Source organism: Lagenorhynchus albirostris, chromosome X, assembly GCF_949774975.1.
Source record: "Lagenorhynchus albirostris chromosome X, mLagAlb1.1, whole genome shotgun sequence".
NCBI lineage: Eukaryota > Metazoa > Chordata > Mammalia > Artiodactyla > Delphinidae > Lagenorhynchus > Lagenorhynchus albirostris.
The window spans coordinates 70,109,564-70,136,277 of NC_083116.1; the positions used below are offsets into that span (position 1 = coordinate 70,109,564).

Sequence of the window (26,714 nt, forward strand, 5' to 3'; positions counted from 1 at the left end):
GGGCTCGGAGGTCTCTTGTGGACCAGTGTCCTGAACTTGGCTCTCCCACCTCAGAGGCACAGCCCTGTCGCCTGGCTGGAGCACAAAGAGCCTTTCATCCACACGGCTGAGAATAAAAGGGAGAAAAAATAGAAAGAAAGAAAGAAGATAAAATAAAGTTATTAAAATAAAAACTAATTATTAAGAAAAAATTTTTTAAATGTAATAAAAAACGGACAGACAGAACCCTAGGACAAATGGTAAAAGTAAAGCTGTAAAGACAAAATTACACACAGAAGCATACACATACACACTCACAAAAAGAGAAAAAGGGAAAAAGATATATATATATATATCTTTGCTTCCAAAGTCCACCGCCTCAATTTGGGATGATTCGTTGTCTATTCAGGTATTCCACAGATGCAGTGTACATCAAGTTGATTGTGGAGCTTTAATCCGCTGCTCCTGAGGCTGCTGGGAGAGATTTCCCTTTCTCTTCTTTGTTCGCACAGCTCCCAGTGTTCAGCTTTGGATTTGGACCCGCCTCTCTGCATGTAGGTCGCCTGAGATCCTCTGTTCTTTGCTCAGACAGGTTGGGGTTTAAGGAGCAGCTGATTCGGGGCTCTGGCTCACTCAGGACGGGGTGAGGGAGGGGTACCGTTGCGGGGCTACCCGGCGGCGGCACAGGCCGGCATGGCATTGCAATAGCCTGAGGCGCGCCGTGTGTTCTCCTGGGGAAGTTTCCCTGGATCACGGGACGCTGGCAGTGGCGGACTGCACAGGCTTCCGGGAGGGTAGGTGTGGATAGTGACCTGTGCTTGCACACAGGCTTCTTGGTGGCTGCAGCAACCTTAACGTCTCATGCCTGTCTCTGGGGTCCACGCTGATAGCCGCGGCTCGCGCCCGTCTCTGGAGCTCCTTTAAGCGGCGCTCTTAATCCCCTCTCCTCGCTAACCAGCAAACAGAGAGGCAAGAAAAAGTCTCTTGTCTCTTTGGCACCTCCACACTTTTTCCCGGACTCCTTCCCGGCTAGCTGTAGGGCACTAACCCCTTCAGGCTGTGTTTACGCATCCAACCCCAGTCCTCTCCCTGGGATCGGAGCCTCAGCTCCCAGCCCCCGCCCACCCCGGTGGGTGAGCAGACAAACTTCTCAGGCTGGTGAGTGCTGGTCAGCACCGATCCTCTGTGCGGGAATCTCTCCACTTTGCCCTCCACACCCCAGTTTCTGCGCTCTCGTCCGTGGCTCTGTAGCTCCTCCCCTCCACCACCCGCAGTCTCCGCCCGCGAAGGGGCTTCCTAGTGTGTGGAAACCTTTTCTCCTTCACAGCTCCCTCCCACTGGTGCGGGTCCCGTGCCTATTCTTTTCTCTGTTTTTTCTTTTGCGCTACTCGGGTACGTGGGGAGTTTCTTGCCTTTTGGGAGGTCTGAGGTCTTCTGCCACCGTTCAGTAGGTGTTCTGTAGGAGCTGTTCCACATGTAGATGTATTTCTGATGTATTTGTGGAGACGAAGGTGATCTCTGCGTCTTACTCTTCTGCCATCTTGAAGCTCCTCTAAACTGATGAGGTTTTTGTTCAGCTTTGTTGAGGCGTAGTTTACCCTGATAAGTTTGATAATCAGAATAGCTTTTGCACTTTTCATGGGCTTTAAGGAAATTCAGTGAATTTCCTTATGAATATAGATAATAACATTCTATCATTCATAGAACTCTTAATTTTTATATGCATCTAGATGATTTAGCTTCTTTATAAGAGCATACATTTCTTTAAGAACAGAGATAACTGCCTAGTCTTTCTCTTGGAAAGCCCCACAGTGCTTAGTATGGCCCTGTATATGACATGTACACTAATTTTGAGACACAGAGCTTAGTTTGTTCAATGAGGAAGTGTAAACTATTACAAAAATGTTTGCTGAGAGGATTTGCAAAAATACCTTGACCATTTCTCAATTCTATATCAGGATGCAACAGCAGAATGAAACTCAGTGGAAGACCCTACAGACACATGGGAGTCCTTGGAACTTCAAAACTCTATGACATTCGGAAAACTATCTTTACCTTCACTCCACAGGTGGGTGGACTGAGCTTTAATGTGCATTGAGATGAATGGAAATAAAAGAGAAACACTATAGAAATAAAGCATTTAGTGGAGTTGAGACAAGTGTCAGAGTTTCATGTGACCTTGTATATATTAAGTTGCTCAATAAATAGGGTTGGCCAAAAAGTTCGTTTTGGTTTTTTCCATAAGATGTTATGGAAAAACGTGAACGAACTTTTTGGCCAGCCCAATCTTTGTTGGGTTGGACTGAATTGATCTTGAAGCACAGAGCTATGCCAAGTGACTGTGGCTACCAAGAGTAGTCCTGGGTATTGCAGAAACAGTGATTAAGGATTTTATAAATGTTGGAGTACTTTTAAATCTTTATTAAAGATTTTATTATTAAATCTTTATTAAAGATTTATTTATTAAATCTTTATTAAAGATTTATTTATTAAATCTTTATTAAAGATTAAAAATACTGTATTCTTTATAAACAAAATATAGTCTTTTTTATTCAGCTACTGAATTAAGTGTTCTATTTGTTTTGGGGAAGTGCCCTTTTTACATGCCCAGAAATCTCTGATATCCTCTTCTAAACAAAAATGTCAGTACTGTTTTAGCCATGATTATACACTATTTATTAGCCTGATGTTTATTACCCATATTATAATAGCAAGCCTTATTATATGTATGAATAGGAGGATAAACTATTTTCTGAAAAGAAAGCTTAAGCTTTCTTTTGTCATCTTACATCTGAAATAGTGCAACTGAGGTATAGATGAAAGAATAATGGACCATAGATTCTATCTCTGATTTTGCCATTTGCTAGTCGTATAACTTTGCTAATCTACTCAGTGTCTCTTGGCCTTATTTTTTTATCTATTAAAAAGGAGAAAAGCCCTCACTGGGTTGTTAGAATTAAATAAAATCATGTACTTGAAAACACTTTGTAAACTATAACACACTAAAAATGTCCAGAACTACTGTTTGTACCAGTAAGCCACCAGATACTTTGGGAAGAATTAGGCATTAAATTTGGAGGTATTGTTGCCCCTGTGATATCTTATATACGCTTGTGTATATGTGAGCACTTTGAAATATTATTTGATAGTTGTGAGAGTAAATTATTCTGAACTGTTATTTTCCTTTTTCTCAGTTTATAGACCAGCAACAATTCTACCTGGCTCTGGACAACAAGATGATAGTGGAAATGCTTAGAACAGACCTCTCCTATCTCTGTAGCCGCTGGAGAATGACAGGCCAGCCCACCATCACCTTCCCCATCTCACACAGCATGCTTGGTAAGGATGTATGAGGCAAGGAACTAATGTATTTTTGAAATAAGTCATGTGGTTGGCCCTTCAAAATCATAGAGTCACTGAAAAGCTACTTTTTGTCATTTATTCTTTCATCAGTTTTTTTAAGCTCTTGTTTTGTGCCAGGCACTTTTCAAAGCACGGGTGAATATGGCAGATGAGGTTTCTACTCTCACGGAGCTTATGTTTTAGAATAAATATGTAACAAATAAACCAATACACAAGAATATTTCAGGTGGTTTGAGAGCTATAATTCAAGAGATGTAATAGAATAACTTGTTTGGGGCTACTTCAGATAATTGGTTTCTAGGCCAATTTACAGAAACTTTATTAATACAATTCATTTTAAAGACAGTAATACTATATTCTGCATCTGTCTTACTCCAGTGGAGCATCAAGATTTTATAGATAAGTTCCTAAACTTCTCTTTGCAAGGCTTGCCTAACTGAAGCAATAAAATCTAGCAGGGAAAAGTAAAAAGCCTTTCAATTTATCTTTCCTTTATTAGCTGGGCTTCCTGACATTGCTAACTTGAAACTGAGTGAAAAGCTTTGTTGTTCTCTCAGTTCCTGGAGGACTAGAGCCAATACTGAAGCACTGCTTCCTTTCTGTATCTCTGCTGTTGCTTCCAAAGGCCTGTTTGTACTACCAAAGTACATAGAATTCCTTTTCATTAGAGAAGAATCCTTTGTCATAAATCATTCAAAGTCCAGACAGACTGTTAGGGATTTTGGTCACATCTCTAAAGTGCTTCAAAAGCACAGGAGTCCAGTGTACTTGTGTACCCATGAATAGTTGAAAGGTTCATTTCTACCTCGACATGTCTTTTCTGTCTGAGAAATACACACATTTTATCCAGTTTGATATAAATAAAGCACTCAAAAAATGTAAAAAAAAAGAAAGCACAGGAGTTGAGGAAGTAGGGTAGTCTTTCTTCTTTTTGTCTTTCTTCTTTATTTAAAACAATTAACAAGTGCCCATTTAATAACTACTGTGTTCCCAGAACTGTCTTTAGAAAGTATAAAGTCTAATTGGAGAAACAAAACTAATTCACAAAATTAATAGAAAACAATTCAAGACAGTATATAAAGAAGTACTAAACCATTAGATTAGTATTTTACAGTGACAGTGATCAAGTTGTCAAAGAAAATTTCTTGGCTAGGTGGGATTTATCCAGGCTTTTTGGGATGTGTAGTATTCATATGTGAGGAGAGAAGAAGGAAAGGTACTTTAGGTGAGGGAAAAAATACCATGGGTGAAGCCTGGAGGCAGGGATGCCCTTGACTTGTGAGTGGACAGTGAAGAGGCCACGCTGAATAGAGTGGGCCTTTCATGTTGGAATATAATTATCAACAAAATTGGATTAGTCAAATGGGGTCAGATTATGAAGACCTTGAAAATAAGCAGATAAATTTAAGACAAATTGTCTCAGAAGTCTGAAGCTATTAAAAGTCTTTGAGCAAGGAGTGATATGATGAAAGTGATATTTAGGGAATATTGACTTAGTGACAGTATACACTGTAGTTAGAAGAATCTGATATCAAGGAAACTAATCCAAGTATGAGGTGATGAGAAGATACACTGGATTGATGATAGTAAAAATTGAGTGGGAAAGAAGGATACAATAGTCATTTTAAACACCACCTGCAAGTCAGGTGTTGGCTGACTAGATATGAGATATGAATCAAGATAATGCCAACATTTAGAGAGACTAGGTAAATAATGCTGCCATTGATAAAAGCAGAGAAATTATAAAGGAAGATGCCAGTTGTAAAGGGGCATGTTGAGTTTATAGTGACAAAGAGGTTTCAAAATTGAAATGCCTAATAGTTGGGATGAGATATACAGCCATAGCTTGGGAAGAAGAATAAAATTAAGATCTAGATTTAAGTCACAAAGTTTTGATACTTGGAACATGGTCACACAACAAAAAACAGAAGTATCAATAGCAATAATAACTGCAATGTTTATTGAGCACTTTCTCTGTGCCATGCACTGAGCTAAGTCCTTTCAGTGCTTTATTTTGACATCTCCACAACAACCCTATTCAGGTAGGTACTGTTAATAGCCCCCATTTTATAGATGAAGAAGGTGATTCATTTTGTAGTCACAAAGCTAGTAAGCAACAGAATCAGGCCTCAAACCAGGTCTGTCAGTCTCCAAAACCTACATTACTAATAGCTGTGTATTTTTGTCAGGGAAAATTTTGTGCTGGTGAAATGAGAATGAACATATTAGTGATCACATTAAAATGTGAATTAGTTGAATTCTCATATTAAATATAGATTCCTAGGATAGGTAAAAGCAAAATCTAGCTAGATGCTACTTACAAAAGCTATCCCTAAAATAAAATTGTATGGAAAAACAGAAAATAAAGGAAGACATAAAGATATATCATGTAAACGCTAACAAAAAGAAAGCAATGATGGCAATATTAATATCAAAAATAGCAAATAGAATTCAAGGCACAAATCAGTAAATGGGATATAAAGGATATTTTATATTGATAAGAGTTATAGTACATGAAGACAGTGGAACATTTATAAATTTTTATATACTGAAGAATATCAATGAAATGCATAAAGCAGATATTTAGGAAAACTTAAGGACAATATGATAAATCCATTGTACAGTCATAGTGGGAAACGATAACATACCTCTATCATAATGTCACAGATCCATTATACAAAATCACTAAAGATATAGAGGATTAACAGACTTGATTTTTGTGTTTACGGGTGTATGTGAAAGTATACCCAGAAAGACAGAATACACAAAGAATGTTTATTTTTAAAAAATAGAAATAATATAGATGATATTGCCAGACATAGCACATAAAATTAATTAAAACAAAAATAATTTCTTAAAAACCTGACCATGAAGGAATTAAAATTTTTGCAAATAATTCTTTGATTAAAGAGGAAATCAAATTTGAAATTATATAGTGTTTTAAAATGAAAAATGATACCACTACTAATCAAAACTTAAGAGATTTGGCCAAAGTCATATTTAGAAATTTTCATATTCTTGAATATTTTCACTTTTGAAAAAAAAAAGAGTTCTGTTTCCAGACAAAAAGGAATAGACACTTCTCCCTATTCTTCCTGCTAAGTACAGCTAAAAACCCTGGACATTACTATAATACAAACATAAGAAGACTCTGAAAGTTGGAAAAAAGAAGGGAGACTGGCTAGGGACTTTGAACCTAAGAAATGACACAGCAGTGAATTTCCTGGGTTTTCCTTCTGCCTCATATATCCTGGACTGGGTGCTGGAGAAGTTATCATCCCAGAAACACAAATGGGTACAGATTTGAAAAGGTCCAGGAAAGACCTTCTGCCTCTAGCCAAAGGAACAGGAAAGGGACAGCCTAGCCAGACAGAAAACTTCTAGACAATAAATGTGTTCTAATCTACCCAAATACCACAGAAAAAAACTACAGCCCCATTCCCATCCCTATCAGCGAGGCTGTGTGGGGAACCTAGACTACTGCCTTCACACAGTTGTGAAGAGGTGCCCCCTCCCTCCTTAGGGATAGTGTCTGAGAAGAACTAGTGGGGAGCTTAGACTTTCATCCTTACTGAACAGTAGAGGAACTCCTTCCACACCCACCTAGCAGTAACAAGGCAGTGCTCCCTTCCCTGCTGCACAATATCAGAGGAGGCTTGCTGAATCAGAAGATTCAATAAGATCCACAGTCTTGTAAGATGATACCCCAAATTTCCAGAATACAATAGAAAATCATTCATACCAATGCCCAGGAAAATCTCAACTTCAATGAGAAAAGATGATCAACAGATACCAATACCAGGATGACAAAGATGTTGGAATTACAACAAAGATTTTAAGGCAGTCATCATGAAAATACTTTACCAAGCAATTACAACCACACTTCAAACTTGAAAGTAGGAAGTCTCGGCAAAGAAATTGAAGAGATGGAGAACCAAATGAAAGTTTTAGAATTGAAAACTATAATAACTGAAATGAAAACTTACTAGATAGGCTCAGTAGCAGAAGAAAATAGACTGAACTTGAAGGTAGAACTATAGAAGTGAACAAGAGTAAAAACAGACTGAAAAATATGAACAGAGCCTCAGAGACCTATGGGACTAATAATGAAACATCTAGCATTCATGTTATGAGTCCCAGAAGGAGAGGAAAAAGAATATAGGGCTGAAAAAAGTATTCCAACTAATTATGGCTGAAAAAAATGGCAAAAGGCATAAACCTACAGATTCAAAAAGCTGAGAGAGTCCCAAACAGGAAAAACCCAAAGAAATCCATGCCAAAACATAATGATCAAACTTCTGAAAATTAAAGAAAAAGAAAAAATCCTGAAAGCGGTAAGAGAAATGATACATTGTCTATGTGGGAAAACAACTAGAATGACAGCAGATCTCATCAAAAACCCTGGAGAACAGAGGGAAGTGGCATAACATTTTTCAAGTGTTTAAAGAAAAGAATTAGTAAACTAAGAATTCTGTATCCAGTTAAAATGTACTTGAAGAATAAAGGGAAAAAAGACATTCTCAGGTGAAGCAAAACTAAATGAATTTGTCTGAAGGAGATCTGCTCTAAAAGAATAGCTTAAAGGAAGTTCTTGAAATAAAAAGGAAATAATGCAAAATGGAATGTTGGAACATCAAGCAAGAAAAACAACAGTTGAAAGAGTAAGAATACAGGTAAATACAATAGACTTTCTCCACTTCAGTTTTCTAAATTATGTTTGACGTTTGAAGGGAAAATCATAACACTGTCTGATGTTGTTCTCAAAGTATGTAGAGGAGATCTTTAATGCAGTTATATATTGGGGGAGGTAAGGGACTGAAAAGGAAATAAGTTTTTTTTCAAGCATAAACATTGTAAAGCAATTATACTGCAATAAAGATGTAAAAAAAAGGAAATAAGGTTTTTACACATCACTTTAAACTTGTGAAATGTTGACACTAATAGACAATGATATATGTATAATGCATGTTTGTATATATTATGTAATACCTAGGGTAACCACTAAGAAGTCTACACAAGGAGATAAAGTAAAAAACACTATAGATAAATCAAAATGGAATTCTTGTGTTTCAGAAAGCAGGAAGAAAAAATAGAAGAACAGAGGAACAAACAAAAAACAATAAGTAAAATGGCAGACTCATTCCTAATATATCAATAATTATATTAACTGTAAATAGCCTAAATATACCAATTAAAAGACTGAGATTGGCAGAGTAGATTTTAAAATGACCCACATATATGCTGTCTCCATGAGATTCACTTCATATGTAACAATATAGGTAGACTAGAATAAAATAATGGAAAAAATATGCCATGTAAAATTAATTTTAAAAATCAGAAGTGGCCATGTTAATATCTGGTAAAATAGACTTCAGAATAAAGAGAAAAAATATAGATAATAAAAATAATGTTAAGAATGAGGAAGGGGATATAGCAACAGAAATGGAGGAGTCTTTACAAATTATAAAAGAATACCAAATACAATTTTATAAATCTAGATAAAATTGACAAATGTCTAGAAAAGTAAATAATATAAGAATAAGCTTAAGAAATAGAGACACATATAGAGAACAAACTTATGGATACCAAGGGGGTGGGATGAATTGGGAGATTAAGATTGACATATATACAGTACTATGTATAAAATAGGTAACTAATGAGAACCTACTGTATAGCACAGGGAAACTACTCAGTGCTCTGTGGTGACCTAAATGGGAAGGAAATCTGACAAAGAGAGGGTATATGTATACATATAACTGATTCATTTTGCTGTACAGCAGAAACTAACACAACATTGCAAAGCAACTGTATTCCAATAAAAATTAATTTAAAAAAAGAATAAGCTTAATAAGAAATATGCATAAAACTATGTAAAAAATTATAAAGCTAATAAAAAACATAAAAGAAGATTTTAATTACTAGAGAGACATACCATGTTGCTAGATGGAAATAGTTAATATTGAGAAGATGTTCATTCTTATTAAATTAATCTATCAATTCAGTGAATTCCAAATCAAAATAAAGACAAATTTTTATGAACAAGCTGAATCTAAATTGCATATGGAAGAGAAAATGTACAAGAATAACCAGATTTTTTAAAAACTAGAAACAAGAGAAGATAGATCCATTGGAATTACAATAATGATAAAGACAGCAATCCAAATAGCAGCAAAAGAATATAAATAAATACATTTGGGAAAATCATTCATTTAGGCCTGCTACTTTACATTTTATGCAAAATTAAATTCTAAATAGATTAAACAGCTAAGCAACAAGAAAAACTATAAAAGTATTAGAAGAAAGTATGGAAGAATGTTTTTGTGATCTTGGGCTGAAGAAAGCTGTACTTTGCAAGATGCAGAAAGGAAAACTTGACAGATTTTAAAACATGAAAATCTAAATTAATCTTTGTTTCTAAATAAATATTTTATACAAAAATGAAGTGTGGTTGAGGCTGAAAGACAAATAATAAAGTAGATAAAATATTTGCCATACATATGATAGAGAAAAGGGTAATAGTCACAAAACATAAAGAGGCCTTGAAAGTCAATTGAAAAAAAAAAGATTAGTTTTTAAAAACATGGGAAAAGAGCTTTCCAACCCAAGCCTGGCAGAATGGCTCCTGCAAAGAAGGGTGGCGAGAAGAAGGGCCAGTCCGCCATCAACGAGGTGGTGACCAGAGAATACACTATCATCATTCACCAGCGCATCCATGGAGTGGGTTTCAAGAAGCATGCCCCTCGGGCACTCAAAGAAATCTGGAAATTTGCCGTGAAGGAGGTGGGAACTCCAGATGTACACATTGACACTGAGCTCAACAAAGCTGTCTGGGCCAAAGGAATAAGGAATATCCCATACCATGTCCATGTGCGGTTGTCCAGAAAACATAATGAAGATGAAGATTCACCAAACAAGCTCTATACATTGGTTTCCTATGTACTTGTCACCACTTTCAAAAATCTACAGACAGTTAATGTGGATGAGAACTAACAGTTGATTGTCAAAGTTTTCGAACCACCAAAAAAAAAAAATGGGAAAAGAACATGAACAGGCAATTCATAAAAGAAATACAAATAGCCAGTCTATACATGAAAACATGCTCAATCTTACTAGTATTAAAATTAAAACAATGTATTTTTTTAATTTTAATTTTTTTTTTTTTTTTTTGCGGTACGCGGGCCTCTCACCGCTGCGGCCTCTCCCGCCGCGGAGCACAGGCTCCGGACGCGCAGGCCCAGCGGCCATGGCTCATGGGCCCAGCCGCTCCGCGGCATGTGGGATCCCCCCGGACCGGGGCACGAACCCGCGTCCCCTGCATCGGCAGGCGGACCCCCAACCGCTGCGCCACCAGGGAAGGCCCAAAACAATGTATTTTTTAACGTATCAGATAAACAAAGATTAAAAAGATTATTAACACCATTGTTGTTAAAGATGTGGGGAAACAATCACTTTCTATACTGATGGTAGACATAGTGGCACAACTTTTTTAGTGTGCAGTTTGGCAGTCTATAAAGTTTTTAGTAAGTGTTCCCTTTGTTCTAACAGTTCTACTTGTAAGAATTTATCCTAAGGAAATAATAGAAAAATTGCATCACAGTGTTGTTTATAATACAACAGTCTAAATATCTGTTATGGAATCATTTTTAGCTTTTGCAAAGAATTAGTTAGAAAAAGTGGATCACAAAAGAGTATGTGTAGTATGATCCCCTTCACATAAAGTTGGATAATTGTTAGCCTTCTAAATATTTTTTATGCCTACACACATGTAAACCAAAGCTCATTGGATGAGATAATGTATAAAATGTTCAGCACAGTACTCAGCACATAACATTCAACATATGGTTGCTGTTGTTATTATTGTCAGCATTCAGTAATCATTCTGTGTTCTGCAATCAGGCAATGTGCTAAATACTTACAATAAATAAGATACTGTCTGTGAGGAACTCTCCTCTCTTGGTCATCATCCCTTACCATTTCCCATTCTGCACAGCGTCATTGGCTCTCAGATGAAGTGTTGAAATACAGGGTGGTCAACGAGGACTGTCTCATTTGTACCATCACCACCAGAAAGTTGGTTTAAAATAATTGAAAGATTCCCCTTATTTCAAAGTTAAAACCACAAAGATTGTTTTAAAATTCTCTTCATTTTAAGATGAAGATGGAACCAGCTTGAATTCAAGTATCCTGGCAGCACTCCGAAAAATGCAGGATGGCTATTTTGGTGGGGCAAGGTAAGTGACCTCTGTGCACTCAGTAGTGAAATGTGAAATTTGGATGCTGGGTATAGTAATGGTAGACTTGTGATGCCTTTCTCTGTATCTTTAGCAACATATACCCATCCTATTCCAGGAGCTGGTGTTTGATAGATTGAATCAAGGAATTTAATGTTAAAGAGAAGGGTTGGAATTTTTCCCCACCCTGTTCTTTGCCTACACCCCATAAATTCAGTGGATCAGGAAACTTACCCTGGAAGGAAGGAAGAATGGAAGGGAGGGAGGGAAGGAGGGAGGAAAGTAGGTTACTGGACTATTCAATTCTCACTGCTTTTCTTTTTTCCCTAAGTTTTTATTTTGAAAAATTTCAAGTAGACACAAATATGCAAGAATCTTATTGAATACCATATACCCTCCCTCAGAACTCACCTGTTGTTAACATCTGTCCCACTTGTGTGTTCTCTCTCCCCCATTCCCTCCCTTCCTTCCTCTCCTCCCTCCCTTCCTCTCTTGTTCCCTACCCTTCTCCCTCTCTCACACATACATATGTGCGCACGCACACACACGCACACACACACACAGGCACACACACTTTTTTTGCTAAAGTGTGTGAGAGTTAGTCAGAGATATCATGACTCTTTAACCCTAAATACTTCAGTTTCTGTCTTCTAAGAAAGAGGGCATTCTCATACATGACTACAATATAATCAGCACACTCAGAAAAGTTAATATTGATACGATACTATTATCTAATACGGAGTCCATATTCAAAATTACCCAGTTGTCTCAATAATGTTTTCCCATAGCTTTTTTCCCACTCCAGCTCCAATGAAAGATCACTCGTTGGCTTTTAGTTATTATATCTCCTTGATGTCTTTTAATCTAGAGCAATTCCCCAGCCGTTTGTTAATATTTCATTACAATTTTCATTACAGTTTTAAAGAAAGAAGGTCAGTTATTTTGCAGAATGTCTCTCAGTTTGTTTAAAATGTTATCTTCTGAGTCACTTTCCCCTGTCTGAGTTTACTCATTGGTGACCTCACAATGGACGTGTCTATTGCTTGCCAGCCCTTCCATGGGGAGAGCACTTCTCTCCATATTCTTCATAATCCTCCATTCGTGTCTAGATTCCATTATGCTTTCCGCAACAATCTTTGACCAAATGGCTTTATCTTCCATTGATCAATCAGTTATTACTAATGGGGTTGTAAAATCGTGATTCTGTGTTTCTATCATTCTTTGTACATGTATTAGTTGGAATCCTTCTGTTAAAAAAAAAAGCTCTCCCTTACCCCCTTTAATTTTGTAGTTTTATTGCCAGCATAGAGTCATAAATTCTTATTTTATTTTTATGTCATGCTTCATTCCATTGTCTATTTCAGTGTACATATTATTCAAGATCTGGCCATTGGGAGCCCCCTCAAGCTGACTTCTTTAGAAAATCAGTACTATTGACTTTCCCTTTGGGTTTGGTTTTGCAGTTGGCTTTATAAGTAGGGGAAGATATGGCTTACAAGCTACTATAATTCTTAAAATTGTCAGATACCATTTTTTTCTTTTCAAAATGGTCTTTTTGAGTATTTTTTGAAATGATATGACAGATTTGTGGTGATTTATCTTCATTCTGTCCTAGCTTCTCTTGCAGCCAATGGAAGTTTTTGCCAGATATTTGGCATAGTTAGCAATATAGTATGTGGCAGTGAAAGCGAGCAAAACTGATCTGCTGGTGGATTGTGAACCCATAATTGTAGTCTTTATTAACATAGTACCCTAACCTATACTACACTATGTCTAGGAGTGCTGTAAATTTTCACTTTTACAAAATTTGTACTATTGTATAAACGTTAGTAATCCCCCAACAGAACATTCTAGGTATCCTTTTTATCACTAAACTGTTGTTGTTTTGAAAATGATTTCCTCTGATTTTCTGTTTTCTGTTTACCCTGTTAATTGTCAGGATTCAAACAGGTAAACTGTCAGAGTTTTTGACAACATCTTGCTGCACACATTTGAGCTTTATGGAACCTGGACCTGAGGGTAAATTGTACAGTGAAGATTATGATGACTATGATAATGAGCTGGAATCTGGTGACTGGATGAATGGCTATGGTTCAACCAGTAATGGTAAGAAGGCTTCATAAATGCACTGGCCTTACTGGACAAGAATACAAAGTATTGTTGAGCATCCTCCTTAATATTTCTCCTGCCAGCAGTCTCACTCCTATTTAATATACCTAATACACCTTTTGTTTGGCTTTACTTTTCATTCTTCTACTTACCTTTGGTTTCTGGTCTAATATCCCTGTGGTGATTGTGGAGTATAGAGTTGGACTATCCCTTACTAAGATTAGGGGAGATTTCTCTCCCAGGTACATAAAATGACTGGTACTTTAAAAATGGGAGGAAGCAATGGTGAGTGAGAGATATTTAATCAAGTATGTAGTAGGAACACTAGACATATATGTACTGCTTTTTGACATTAAAAAGCATAAAAAGTATAAAATTCCATCAGAGTTCTTTTATATAGAATATTATATAATCTATAATTTTATATTCTAATATATTCTATATATTCTAATTTTATATAGTTCTTTTATATAGAATATTATAGGGGTACATCAGAATCTCTGGGGAGGTCTGCGTAGTTTGAAAAACCTGATTTGGTACGCCTATTGCTTTCATATTACAACTAGACAAATAACGCAGAACAAAATCTAATTGGCTTCTATGAATACAAAGATGATATAGTGAGAAAGCATCGTGGGGGCCTGACAAACACCCTAAAGTGTTAAAATGCTGACCTAGGCAGGGCAAACATTACATTATTTGAATCCCACAGAGAGAAGGGCCAGTGGGAGTGAATTATTGTTCTAGTTATGTAAAACATGGTTTGCCTGCTCTCACTGTCTGGTTTTCTGATTGTTAAGCCTATATCTTAAGGCAGTCAGTTTCTTTATCTTAAGAGTGGTGTGTTGGAGAGAAGAAAAATAAATAAATTAGCTTTCCTCAGTGAGCTAGCAAGCATAATCTCATATACAATAAACCAAAACACTAGCAGTCAGAAGGACTATTTTCTCATTTGGGCTCAGCATTTACTCACCTAAGTACCGTTTAATTCACTCTGTTTTTGTAAGTTCTAAAATAGTGTGAATTTCTTTGTTTGAAGAGTACATTAAATACAAGATTATTTCCTGTTATCAGTAATACCCAAAGTCATGATATCTATCTTGGCATAAGCTGAAATATTTTGAAAACCAAATAAGACTGGTCAGATATTGAGGTTGTTTGCTATTGCATAGGTAGTTGTGATTTACATCTGTAGCACTCATTCTCTTAGATTGCTTTCTTAAATATATCTCTTTAATGATATGTTTTACTAAGCTTGATATTATGCATTCTGGGTCACTTTCCCCTGTCTGGGTTTACTCATTGGTGGCCTCACAATGGACGTGTCTGTTGCTTGCCAGCTGTTCCATGGGGAGAGCGCGTCTCTCCATATTGTTCATAATCCTCTACTCAAGTGTCTAGATTGTATTCAAGGTTATAATATTTGTCATTAAGATGTCACTGAGTATGAGGTCCACTCCTGCAGCTCTGCTAGTTCCCATTAGTCACATCAGAGTACAGAAAGACATCTGGAGAGTTCCCCAGAGGTAATCAAAATCCAGATGATACATGACTGACGTAGCAAACTTCAGTATTGATCCAAACATTGGGCTTTTCCAACTATAAATGTTGCAAGTGTTCATGTAAAATCTGAAATGTTAAGCAGCCACAAGATATATGTATTTTTTTTTGTTTCCATTATCCATAGTCAGAGAGAATGTTATAGAAGGTGTGGGGGGGAGGGAGAGACCAAGAGGATAAGGACTATATCTGTCTTCTTCAGCACTGAAACCTCAGCACCTAGTACACCACCTGGTCCATAGTGGGCAGTAAATATTTGGTGAATAAATGAAGGGGGTAACAAAAAAGACCAACGTGTGGTCAGTAGTCCTTTTGACACCAGTGCCACATGGAGCTTGTTTTTTCTTTAGCAATTGTAGCTGCCATTTGTGGAATCTGTCTGTTTTCAGCTAGGCTCAATGTTTAGTAGAAGATTTTTGCCCTTCCCCACAAGTCTCCTCATACCAGTGAGACTCAAAGGGCCCTATTCTACTCCTCCACCACAACTGCCACCACCACTACCATCACACACACATACATAGATTATGAAATGCTCCACCTGGCCTATAATAAGCTCATACTACTTTCAGGGAACCTAATATTGTCTCAACAAAGTTGAAGAACAGGTGGATCCTGGTAAATAGCCATAGTTTCTGAATAGTAAAGCTACGAGATTGTATAATGATCACCAGCTATTTTCCCCCATGAGCTAAAACAACCTGGTTTTGGTGCTGTGTTGTGGGCACAGGAGCCAGTCATTCTGTTTGGTGGGGTAGATTGTGAAGTAACTAAAATGTTTATTTTTTTCTCTCCCCCCTCCCCCCACTAACCTTGCAGCTCGCTGTGGTGATGAAGTTGCTCGTTATTTAGATCACCTTTTGGTGCACACGGCTCCCCATCCTAAAGTAGCCCTTACCTCACAGAAGGGGGGGATAAATCGGTTCCGAGCTGCTGTGCAGACAACCTGCGATTTAATGTCCTTGATGACCAAGGCCAAGGAGCTGCATGTACAGAGTGAGTAATGCCATGACTCACTGGAGTCAGGAACAGGATGACATGAAGCCCAGGATGGGGGTGGAGTGTTTATTACAGTGTAGTCAGGAACTTTGTTTTGTTCACTGCTTTATCCCAGCATCTCAGACAGCACCTAGAACATACTAGATGCTCAAATATTTGTAAAATTAATGAATTTTTACAATTAAAAATGGGTAATTAATGGGTATAGTTTTGCTATAGATAGTGCTGTGTAGTCTGGTTTAACCAGTTACATAGCAAGAAGAGACAGAACAAGAGACATGGAGCATATTCAGTTTTAACATCAAAGTATTAAAATGTGGAAAGGATTTTTTCCTCCTTTGGAAAAGTTACTAATTTGGAAGTAATTTTATTTAAAGAGAAAGCATTGCAGACTATTACAAGATAGCCTTGCAATGGAAAGGGAGATATTCTCCCTTAAGTAAGCTAAATCTGGTTCCTTAGGCCAGCTGTAACTTATACAGTCAGTTGTTCCAGCAGTGTAGAGCTGTATTTGTCAACTACAGTATCATTCTTCAACAGCTTTACCATTCTTCTCCCCAAGACTACTATCCTCCCTCAGTAGTATTCACAGTGGAGGATGTCTTCTACCACACATTGCCAGGAGTAGTCATGGTTCCTAAGAGTGTTCAGTACCTGTATGATAGTTGCATATGAAGGGACAGAAGGGCTCCTTGGCCATACCTAGAGGACCTAAATGTTAACATTTCACAGATGATGAGAATGATTGAGATGCATGATCACACTGTCTAAAATTTTATTGACCATTACTAAACAAAGATATTAAGCATGATCATTGGGGAATCATTTAACAGTTAGAAAAGGGAAAAGCTTAGCATACATAGCCTTTGCGTATGCTTCCTTGACAAAGGGCTTATGCAAAGACATCAGCTTTATTAAGTTATACTTCTTGATTGTGAATCAGGAAACTTGAGCTTAATTCCCAGCTCTGCTACTTACTTGCTTGAACAGTTATCTGAGCTCTGTATCTCTCTTTCTCTATCTGTAAAATGGCAAAAATGACAAGAGAGTCTCTCCTTAGAGGTTACGGTAAGTGTTTCAACAATGAACTGTAAGTAAAAATCTTAGGAATATCTCGAAGTTGGTCAGCCACTACATTTTTTGATTCCCTAGATAGGGTCATCCGTTTATCTGTTCTCAAGCAATTCCAACTGCTAGCAGCCAGATATTCTTCTGAGAGAGTCCAGAAAATATAAAATGTAACTGGGTTCTTTCTGTTATATGTGGTATTCTATTAAAGTATCAGTGATGGCACCATTGTGGTATTGATTACGTTTGTAGAATTTAATATCTTATATGTCCAGCTGATGCTATAATTCTAGATATTCCATTCAAAATATGTTGATTGATTGATTGAATATCCTTTGATTTATCTGACCTTCATATTTCTTTTCTTTGCTATTACCAAGAAAGGGTAAACTTCTCATTCTTGTTCTATAAAGAACCAACCCATATGTAACTTCATTGTTGAGGTCAACTGTGCATTTTTATTAATCTCTTAATTATCTAAGCTTTTCCATAAATATCAACCTCTTGCAGATGTACACATGTATCTTCCTACAAAGATATTTCAGGCTTCCCGGCCTTCACTCAACTTACTTGACTTACTTCATGCACCACAAGAGGACCAGGTAAATTTGCACAGGAGGTATTTCTATCAGCTTTTTGCAAAACTGCCATTCTTACAGAAAATAATAGAACTAGCCATTATGGTTTCTACTAGTAACTGGTGGTAGGCAAAATGCCACCATGGTGAAGATATATGTCCTTTTTAGTTCACTTTTTAAATGGGCAAGTTTTTCTAGTCAGGCTTAAGAAAACTAGATTGCTGTATCATGCATTCTGAAGGTGTCATTGTTTTTGCTTTACTTTTTGTCAAAATTTAGGAAACTCTTATGGAAAAGGTTTAGAAAGTGAAAAGATCAACACTCTAGGGCGTTATTTAAGGTGAGCACTTGTGGATTTTTTTTGTCTTTTCTCAAACTAAAGGTTCCCTCTGTTCGTGTAGAAATACATCTTCCTAGAGACCCATCTGGGGAGGTGGACTTCAAAGCACTGGTTTTACAGTTGAAGGAGACCTCCAGCTTACAGGAGCAAGCTGATATCCTCTACATGCTATATACTATGAAGTAAGTGATGGATATTATCAATCTACTTTCATGATCATATAGAAAACGAAGTATAGCATAGTAAGTATAGCACTGCTCTGGAGTCTCACTGATGTGGATTTGAATAGTTTTGCAACCTACCCACTGTGTAACTTTAAAGTCTCAATTGTCCTCATTTATAAAATTTGGATTATACCCACCTCATAGAATTGTTTTAAAGATTAAAATAAGATAAAATATCTGCAGTCTCTAATACAATGCCTGGTACATAGTAAGTGACTAATAACATAAACATTATTATCATTATTATGGTTATTTTAAGCCTCCATTATTTGGTAAAATCTATAGATAAATAAATTTTAACTCAAAAGAAGTAAAAATATGGAGGCTTACAGGAAAAAAAAAGTAGCATTAGTGAGTGTTTGCTGTGTGTCAGGCACCCTCTGCTAGGTACATTTTATCTAGGTACCTCTAACTCTACGTACCTTGAACTCTTCTTTCCTGTCCCCCAAATTCCCCCACAAAATTACCTGTTCTTCCTCATTTATTCATGTTGTCAGCACCATGAAGAGGCAGCATGGACCCCCGCCCTCCCCTAATTGGTTTTGGATGTCATGACTGATGATGCCCAACACATACCAGAAGGGTGTGAGTCCTTAAAAAGCAGGGAAAGAGGCTGGATTTGGAATTTTATTATGATTAGGAGGTGAGGCTGGGATGAGGGTTCATTCTCAACAGCACCAAAAGAGGGAACACTCAGACTTTTTTATCAACTTGCCCAGGAGTTGGCTGGAAAGGAAAGGGGAATGGTAGGACTTGAAAGCAGTCAGCAGTCAAATATCAAAAATGGAGTCGCAAAAAAAGAAAAAAAAGTGGAGTCGCTCCTATGAAATTCTCCATCTCTATTGTTGGAATCAACACCTACCTAATCATCAAGCCTTCTCCCTATATCCAGTTAATCACCAAGTCTGTCCAGTTTTACCTCTAAATATTTATCTTCTGCATCTCTAATATTGCTGCCTCCATTCAGACCTATGTCTCTCCCTAGGACTATTGCTACAGTTTCCTAACAAGTCTTTCTACTTCAATCTAGTTTTCCTCAAACGCATCCTCAACAGAGGAGGGAGAGTAACTTTGATGATGTTGCCGAAATGCCCAGGCTTACACAAAAGTAGAGAGAATAGTGTGATGAACACTTCTGGACCCATCTCCCAGCCTGAACAACTAAAAACTCATGGTTAATCTTGTCACATCTATATTCTCATTCTCTCTTCCTCCTGGATTATTTTGAAGAGGATACACCAAACATTTTATCATTTTATTCTTAAATATTTCAGTATTATTTCTAAAAGACAAAAACCTCTTAAAACATAACCACAATGGGACTTCTGGTTCTGGACAAGATAGAGTAAATGCATTTCTCTCTGTTCCTCCTGCTAGGTACAGGAGGACATTATTTATAAAACAAACATAACAAGATGTTGAAAGGTGGAGAGAAGGCAGCAGGCTGGCTAAGGACCTCATGATTCGAGGACTGAGAGGGTGCTGACGTCCCCAGGTTTTCTTTGTTGCCTCACTGGGTGCTGGAGAAGCCAGCAGCCTGAAAAGGCCAGTCAGTGGGCACAGACAACAAAAGCCCTAAGGAAAACCCGTTCTTCCCAGACAAAGGGCTAGGAAAGAGGCACTCTAGCAACACAGACAACTTTTAAACAATAACCACTCTATTCCAGCCAAGCACCAGAGAAAAATCTGTGGTGCTACCTCTGTCAACAAAGGCTGAGTGGAAAGCCCAGACTTTTGCTCTCACCAAGGCAGGCACTGCTCCACCTTTCTCACTGCCAGGGGAGTGTCAAAGAAGGCTAGGTAGGGATTTGGGACTTTCATCCCCTCTAGGTGGTAATGAAGTCCCCTTGGCCTGACTCCAGAGTCTATGCCATTTCCATCAGATTATGGTGTTTAATGGGTAAGTAAAAAAGGAAGCTGAAAAGCCCGCCAGCACTAAAGTCAAAGTTTTACACATCCAATTTTATTAAAAATAGCCCAAACATATTTTAAGCCATTTAGGGCCTGCCTGCTTTGTATCCTCCTCAAAACTCAACCTGCATCTGCTAGCAAGAGATAAGCCCTGGGCCATGAGTGTCCCAAACCATTGCTGCCATTCAGAACTTTCTAACCTAGAGCCTCCCCACAGTGCTACTGAGGGACTACACCTAGACCTGTAACCCCCCTCCTCCCCTCTTCCCTGGGAGTTCCCTTGCCCTCCTCCTGTTATGGATGGTAGAACTTGTGCCTTATATAAGCCTCCTGACAGTCTGATGCTGGGAGGGACTTTGCCTCTCATACAACCCTGTCCAAATGCCAACTGTTAAAGCTTGTTATGTGCTACTACCAAGAAAAAGACATGGGTTTTATTACCCCGATACCTCTATTCCTTTCCTTTTTCCTTTAGGATAAGCAGTCTGTTCAAAAAGTATCAGTTGAATACTTATGTACCAGTCACAATGCTAAATGCAGAGTAATGAAAAGATAGAGAAGGTGAGAAGAGATAAGGGTTAAGGACAGAATGACTAATGACTGTAGCTTGAATGAAAACTGAAGATTCAGCAGGGTCATTGGGATAGGCAAGCAAAGGCTTGAAACACTCATGCTTTCCTACCAATTCAGATAGTCCATGGTTGACTGCCAATTCTTCCACTCCTAACACGAGTTTTCTTCATCTAATCCTGTACATACTAACTTCACCATAACATCTGATCAAAACCTGTAATCTCACTAGAACTAGTTACTCTAGTATCAAACCACTTGAGTAGATTGTTTGATGTGCTGCATGGTTTTTAATACACTTGGAATTCTGCCCAATATCCCTTGTGGATTTGAGTAGAAACTGGGAGGTGGGGTTTCCTATGTCTGTTGACTAGTATTCCTTCTGTGAGTTGTCTGTTCATAACCATTGTTTGCTCTCCATTGGGTTATTTATATTTTCCTTATAGTAATAGTATATATTACTATTTTGTTTGTTATATTTGTTGCAGATATTTTGTCCAAGGAATTTGTGTTTTAACTTTGTTCATATGCTTTTCTCTATGCAAAACTTTCGTTTTTTAAAAAAAATATTTATTTATTTACTTATTTGGCTGCACCGGGTCTTAGTTGCGGCACGCAACATCTTCGTTGTGGCGTGGGGGATCATTAGTTGTGGTACGTGGGATCTTTAGTTGCAGCATGTGGTGTCTAGTTCCCTGACCAGGGATCGAACCCCGGCCCCCTGCCTTGGGAGCGTGGAGTCTTAACCGCTGGACCACCAGGGAAGTCCCAAAAGTTTTGTTTTATATAGTCTTTTCTTTTTTGGCTTCTGAGTTTCTTATCATGCATGGGGAGAACCTTCTCCCCTCCCAGAATTTAAAAATATTTTAAATACCTTTAAGAATTTTAAAAAATTTAAGTCCTTAATCTACTCAGAATTCATTTTTATGTCTTCTTACTCAACATGTCTAAAGTCAAATTCAGTCTTTACCAGAAACCTACTACTGCCTGACGCTTTTCATGGTATTATCATTCTTTCAGTCACCCAGACTTGAAATTGTGTCAACATCAAGTCCTTCTAATCCCCTGCCTCTCCCTACCACATCACCACCACTACTGTTGGGAATCAGTGACCAAACCTATATCCTCTATAATCTAACTTTCAACCTTTACCATTGCTCCCCCATCACAATGTGAATACTGCCACCAAAACAGCCTGCTACTTATCACATCCAAAACAAAGCCTGTACATGACCACTTTCAGACCTTGGTTCATGTTTTTTCCTCTGTCTGGACTACTCTCCTTTTACCACATCCCATCTCTCTTCGTTGGAATTCTAGCTATCCATCAAGACCTGGATCATCTGTCACCTCCATGAAACTTTCTCTGATACCTAGGAATAAAAAGGATCTTCCCTGATTATGAGATCTCATAACATTTATTTTCATATTATTTATTTTTATTTTGACTATTTCAAACTTAGAGAAAAGTTGTAAGGATAGTACAAAAAAAAGTTCTGAGAAAACCATAATTCAAAAAGTCATGTACCACAGTGTTCATTGCAGCTCTATTTACAATAGCCAGGACATGGAAGCAACCTAAGTGTCCATCAACAGATGAATGGGTAAAGAAGATGTGGCACATATATACAGTGGAATATTAGCCATAAAAAGAAACAAAATTGAGTTATTTGTAGTGAGGTGAATGGACCTAGATTCTGTCATACAGAGTGAAGTAAGTCAGAAAGAGAAAAACAAATACCGTATGCTAACACATATATATGGAGTCTAAAAAAAAGAAAAACAAATGGTCATGAAGAGCCTAGGGGCAGGATGGGAATAAAGACACAGACCTACTGGAGGATGGACTTGAGGATATGGGGAGGGGGAAGGGTAAGCTGTGACAAAGTGAGAGAGTGGCATGGGCATATATACACTACCAAACTTAAATTAGATAGCTAGTGGGAAGCAGCCGCATAGCACGGGGAGATCAGCTCGGTGCTTTGTGACCACCTCGAGGGGTGGGATAGGGAGGGTGGGAGGGAGGGAGACGCAAGAGGGAAGAGATATGGGAACATATGTCTATGTATAACTGATTCACTTTGTTATAAAGCAGAAACTAACCATTGTAAAGCAGTTATACTCCAATAAAGTTTAAAAAAGTAATAAAATTAAATTAAAAAAAGAAAAAAGTTCTGGATATCCTTCACCCAGATCCCTCAGATATTCACACTGAGCTTTAATATCTCTCTCCCCCCCCGCCTCCCTCCCTTCCTGTCTTGTTCTTCATCATCTCATCATCACCATCACCACACACACATTTTTTTTCTGAACCATTTGACAGTATGTGGCAAACATGATCCCCTTCTACCCCCAGATACTTCAGTGTGTATTTCCTAAAGACTAGGAATTCTCTTATATAAGCACAGTATAATTGCCAAAATCAGAAAATTAATGTTAATATAATACTGTTATCTAATCTACAGACCTTAGTGAGATTTGTTGGTTGTCCCAATAATGTCTTTATAGCAAAAGAAAATCTAAATGATGCATTTCATTTAGTTCTTATGTGTCCCTCATCTCCCTTAATCTGGAACAGTTCCTAAGTCTTTATTTTTAATGTTATTGACATTTTTGAAGGATACAGACCAGTTGTTTTGCAGAATATCCCTAAATTTTGGTTTATCTGTTGTTGCCTCATAATTAAATTCAGGTTATGCATTTTGGGCAAGAATGCTACTGAAGTGATGCTGAGTTCTTCTCAGTGTATCCTATCAGGAGGCACATAGTATTGATGAGTCCCATTTCTGGTAACTTTGACCACTTGGTTAAGGTAGTATCTTCCACGTTCCTCCACTGTAAAGTTACTATGTTATACTTCAAAATTAAAACTATCTTGTAGAGATGTACTTTGAGACTGAAAATATCCTGTTACTCTTCAGACTTTCATTCACTGTTTCTTGAATCCATTGATTCGTATAGTATAGATTTAGTTTTATTATATTAAACATTTATATATAATTTAATATATTGAATAGATAACACATTATCATGGTTCAAACATTTTAAAGTACAAAAGGATACAGTGAAGGGGTAAAAAGTCTTTCTCCCACCTCTGTTCCCCAGATACCTGGTTCCCCTCCTCATAGGCAATCAATGCTATTGATTTTTTGTGTATCCATCCAGGGACATTTTATGCATATATAGGTAAATACAGATATATATGTGTTTACTTTTATACCTGTTTACCCAAATGGTAGATTGAACACCTTTTCTTAAGTTTAAAAGCCATTGGTACTTATTTTGCCAGATGTTCTTTTGTTGTTTTTTATTTTCTTATCTATTTGTTGGAATTCTTTTTTTTTAACCTCTTAATCTCCCTCACCTATTTCTCTGCTCCCCCCACTCCTCTCTCCTCTGGCAACCATGTTTGTTCTCTGTATCTGTGATACTATTTCTGCTTTGTTATGTTTGTTCATTTGTTTTATTTTTTAGACTCTATATATAAGTGAAGTCATACAATATTTATCTTTCTCTGTCTGACTTATTTCACTTAGCATAATATCCTCTAGGTCCACCATCCATGTTTTTGAAAATGGCAAGATTTAATTCTTTTTTATTGCAGAGTAATATTCCATTGTGTGTGTATGTATGTGTGTATATGTATATGTGTGTGTGTGTATGTGTGTGTGTGTATGTATATATATATATATATATATATATATATATATCTCACATCTTTATCCATTCATATTGATGGGCATTTAGTTGCTTCCATATCTTGGCTATCATAAATAATGCTGCAATGAACAGAGCTGTGCATATATCTTTTCAAATTAGTGTTTTCATTTTCTTCAGATAGATACCCAGAAGTGGAATTGCTGGATCATATGGTAGTTCTATTTTTAAGGGTTTTGGTTTTGCCCTTTTTGAAAATTTTATTGAAGTATAGTTGATTTACAATGTCATGTTAGTTCAGGTGTACAGCAGTGATTCAGTTTTTCATATATATATATATATATATATTCTTTTTCAGATTCTTTTCCCTTATAGGTTAGTACAAAATATTAAGTATAGTTCCCTGTGCTATATAGTAGGTCCTTGTTGGTATTTCTAAGTTTTTGAGGAATCTCCATACTGTTTTCCATATGACTGCACCAATTTACATTCCCACCAACAGTGCATGAGGGTTCCTTTTTCTTCACATCCTCACAAACACTTGGTATTTCTTATCTTTTTGATGATGGCCATTCTGACGGGTGTGAGGTGATATCTCATTGTGGTTTTGATTTGCATATCCTTGATGATTAGTGATATTGAGCATCTTTTCATGTGCCTATTAGCCATTTGTATGTCTTCTCTGGAAAAATGTCTATTCAGATTCTCTGCCTATTTTCAATCAGATTGTTTATTTTTTTTGATGTGAATTGTATGAGTTGTCTATTTTGGATATTAACCCTTCATTGGATATATCATTTGCAGTTGTCTTCTATTCAGTAGGCAGCCTTTTTGTTTTGTTGACAGTTTCCTTCTCTGTGCAAAAACTTTTAGTTTGAGGTAGTCTCATTTGCTTATTTTTGCTTTTGTTTCCCACACCTGAGGAGACATATCCAAAAACATATTGCTAAGACCAGTGTCAAAGAGTATACTGTCTATGTTTTCTTCTAGAATTGTTATAGTTTCAGGTCTTACATTTAAGTCTTTAATCCATTTTGACTGTATTTTTATATATGGTGTGGGAAAGTAGTCCAGTTTGATTCTTTTGCATGTAGCTGTTCGGTTTTCCCAGCACCGTTTATTGAAGAGGCTGTCTTTTCCCCATTGTATATTCGTCTCCTTTGTTGAACATTAATTAAACATATAATTGTGGGTTCATTTCTGAGCTCTCTATTCTGTTCCATTGGACTGTGTGTCTGCTTTTGTGCCGGTTCCATACTGCTTTGAAGACTGCAGCTTTATAGCATAGTCTGAAGACAGGGAGCATGATTCCTCCAGCTTTTTCTTCTTTCTCAAAATTGTTTTGGCTATTCAGTGCCTTTTGTGTTTCCATACAAATTTTAGAATGATTTGTTCTAGTTCTGTGAAAAATGCCATTGGTATTTTGATAGGGATTGCATTGAATCTGTAGATTGTCTTGGGTGGTATGGTCACCTTAGCAATGTTAATTCTTCCAATCCATGAGCATGGTATGTCTTTTCATTTGCTTATGTCACCTTCAATTTCTTTTATCAATGTCTTACAATTTTCTGAGTGCAGGTCTTTTACCTCCTTAGTTAGATTTATTCCTAGGTATTTTATTCTTTTTGATTTGATTTTAAATGAGATTGTTCTTAATTTCTCTTTCTGATAGTTTATTGTCAGTGTATAGAAATGCAGCAAATTTCTGTATATTAATTTTGTATCCTGCGACTTTTCTGAATTCATTGATGAGTTCTAGTAGTTTTTTGGTGGAATTCTTTATATATTAGGAAAATTGGCCTATGAATTGCAAATATTTTTCTCAGTTTGTAATTTGTCCTATGACTTTGCTTATAGTGGTTTTTGCAATAAGAGTTTTGTATATTTATATATACATATATATATATATATATAAATGTATCAATCTTTCTTTTATGACTTTTGGTGTATAGTTCACAGTTTAAAAGTCCTTGACTCTGAAATTATAAAATAGTTCTCCCATATCTCTTTTAGTACTTTAACACTTAAATTTGATACATTTGGAATTTTGGTGTACAGTGTGAGGCATGGATTCAATGTTTTATCCAGATGGCTACTTGATTGTCTTAACATCATTTAATAAATAATC

At 37.0% G+C, this 26,714-nt stretch overlaps 2 protein-coding genes across 3 annotated transcripts in view; both read left to right on the forward strand.

The window, feature by feature from the left end:
* The window catches only part of PHKA1 (phosphorylase kinase regulatory subunit alpha 1), a 131,465-nt gene that overhangs the window by 81,880 nt on the left and 22,871 nt on the right, over positions 1–26,714 (forward strand). For both annotated transcript variants that reach the window (XM_060136929.1, XM_060136930.1), the window contains exons 15-21: positions 1,938–2,047; positions 3,174–3,318; positions 11,495–11,573; positions 13,513–13,679; positions 16,059–16,235; positions 17,817–17,908; positions 18,267–18,406. In XM_060136929.1, the coding sequence (XP_059992912.1) occupies positions 1,938–2,047; positions 3,174–3,318; positions 11,495–11,573; positions 13,513–13,679; positions 16,059–16,235; positions 17,817–17,908; positions 18,267–18,406 (910 nt within the window). The remainder of the gene's footprint in view (positions 1–1,937; positions 2,048–3,173; positions 3,319–11,494; positions 11,574–13,512; positions 13,680–16,058; positions 16,236–17,816; positions 17,909–18,266; positions 18,407–26,714) is intronic.
* On the forward strand, positions 9,955–10,341 carry LOC132513506 (large ribosomal subunit protein eL31-like). Its single transcript, XM_060137934.1, has one exon. It carries the CDS (start codon positions 9,958–9,960, stop codon positions 10,330–10,332), a length of 375 nt encoding a protein of 124 aa, XP_059993917.1. The 5' UTR covers positions 9,955–9,957; the 3' UTR covers positions 10,333–10,341.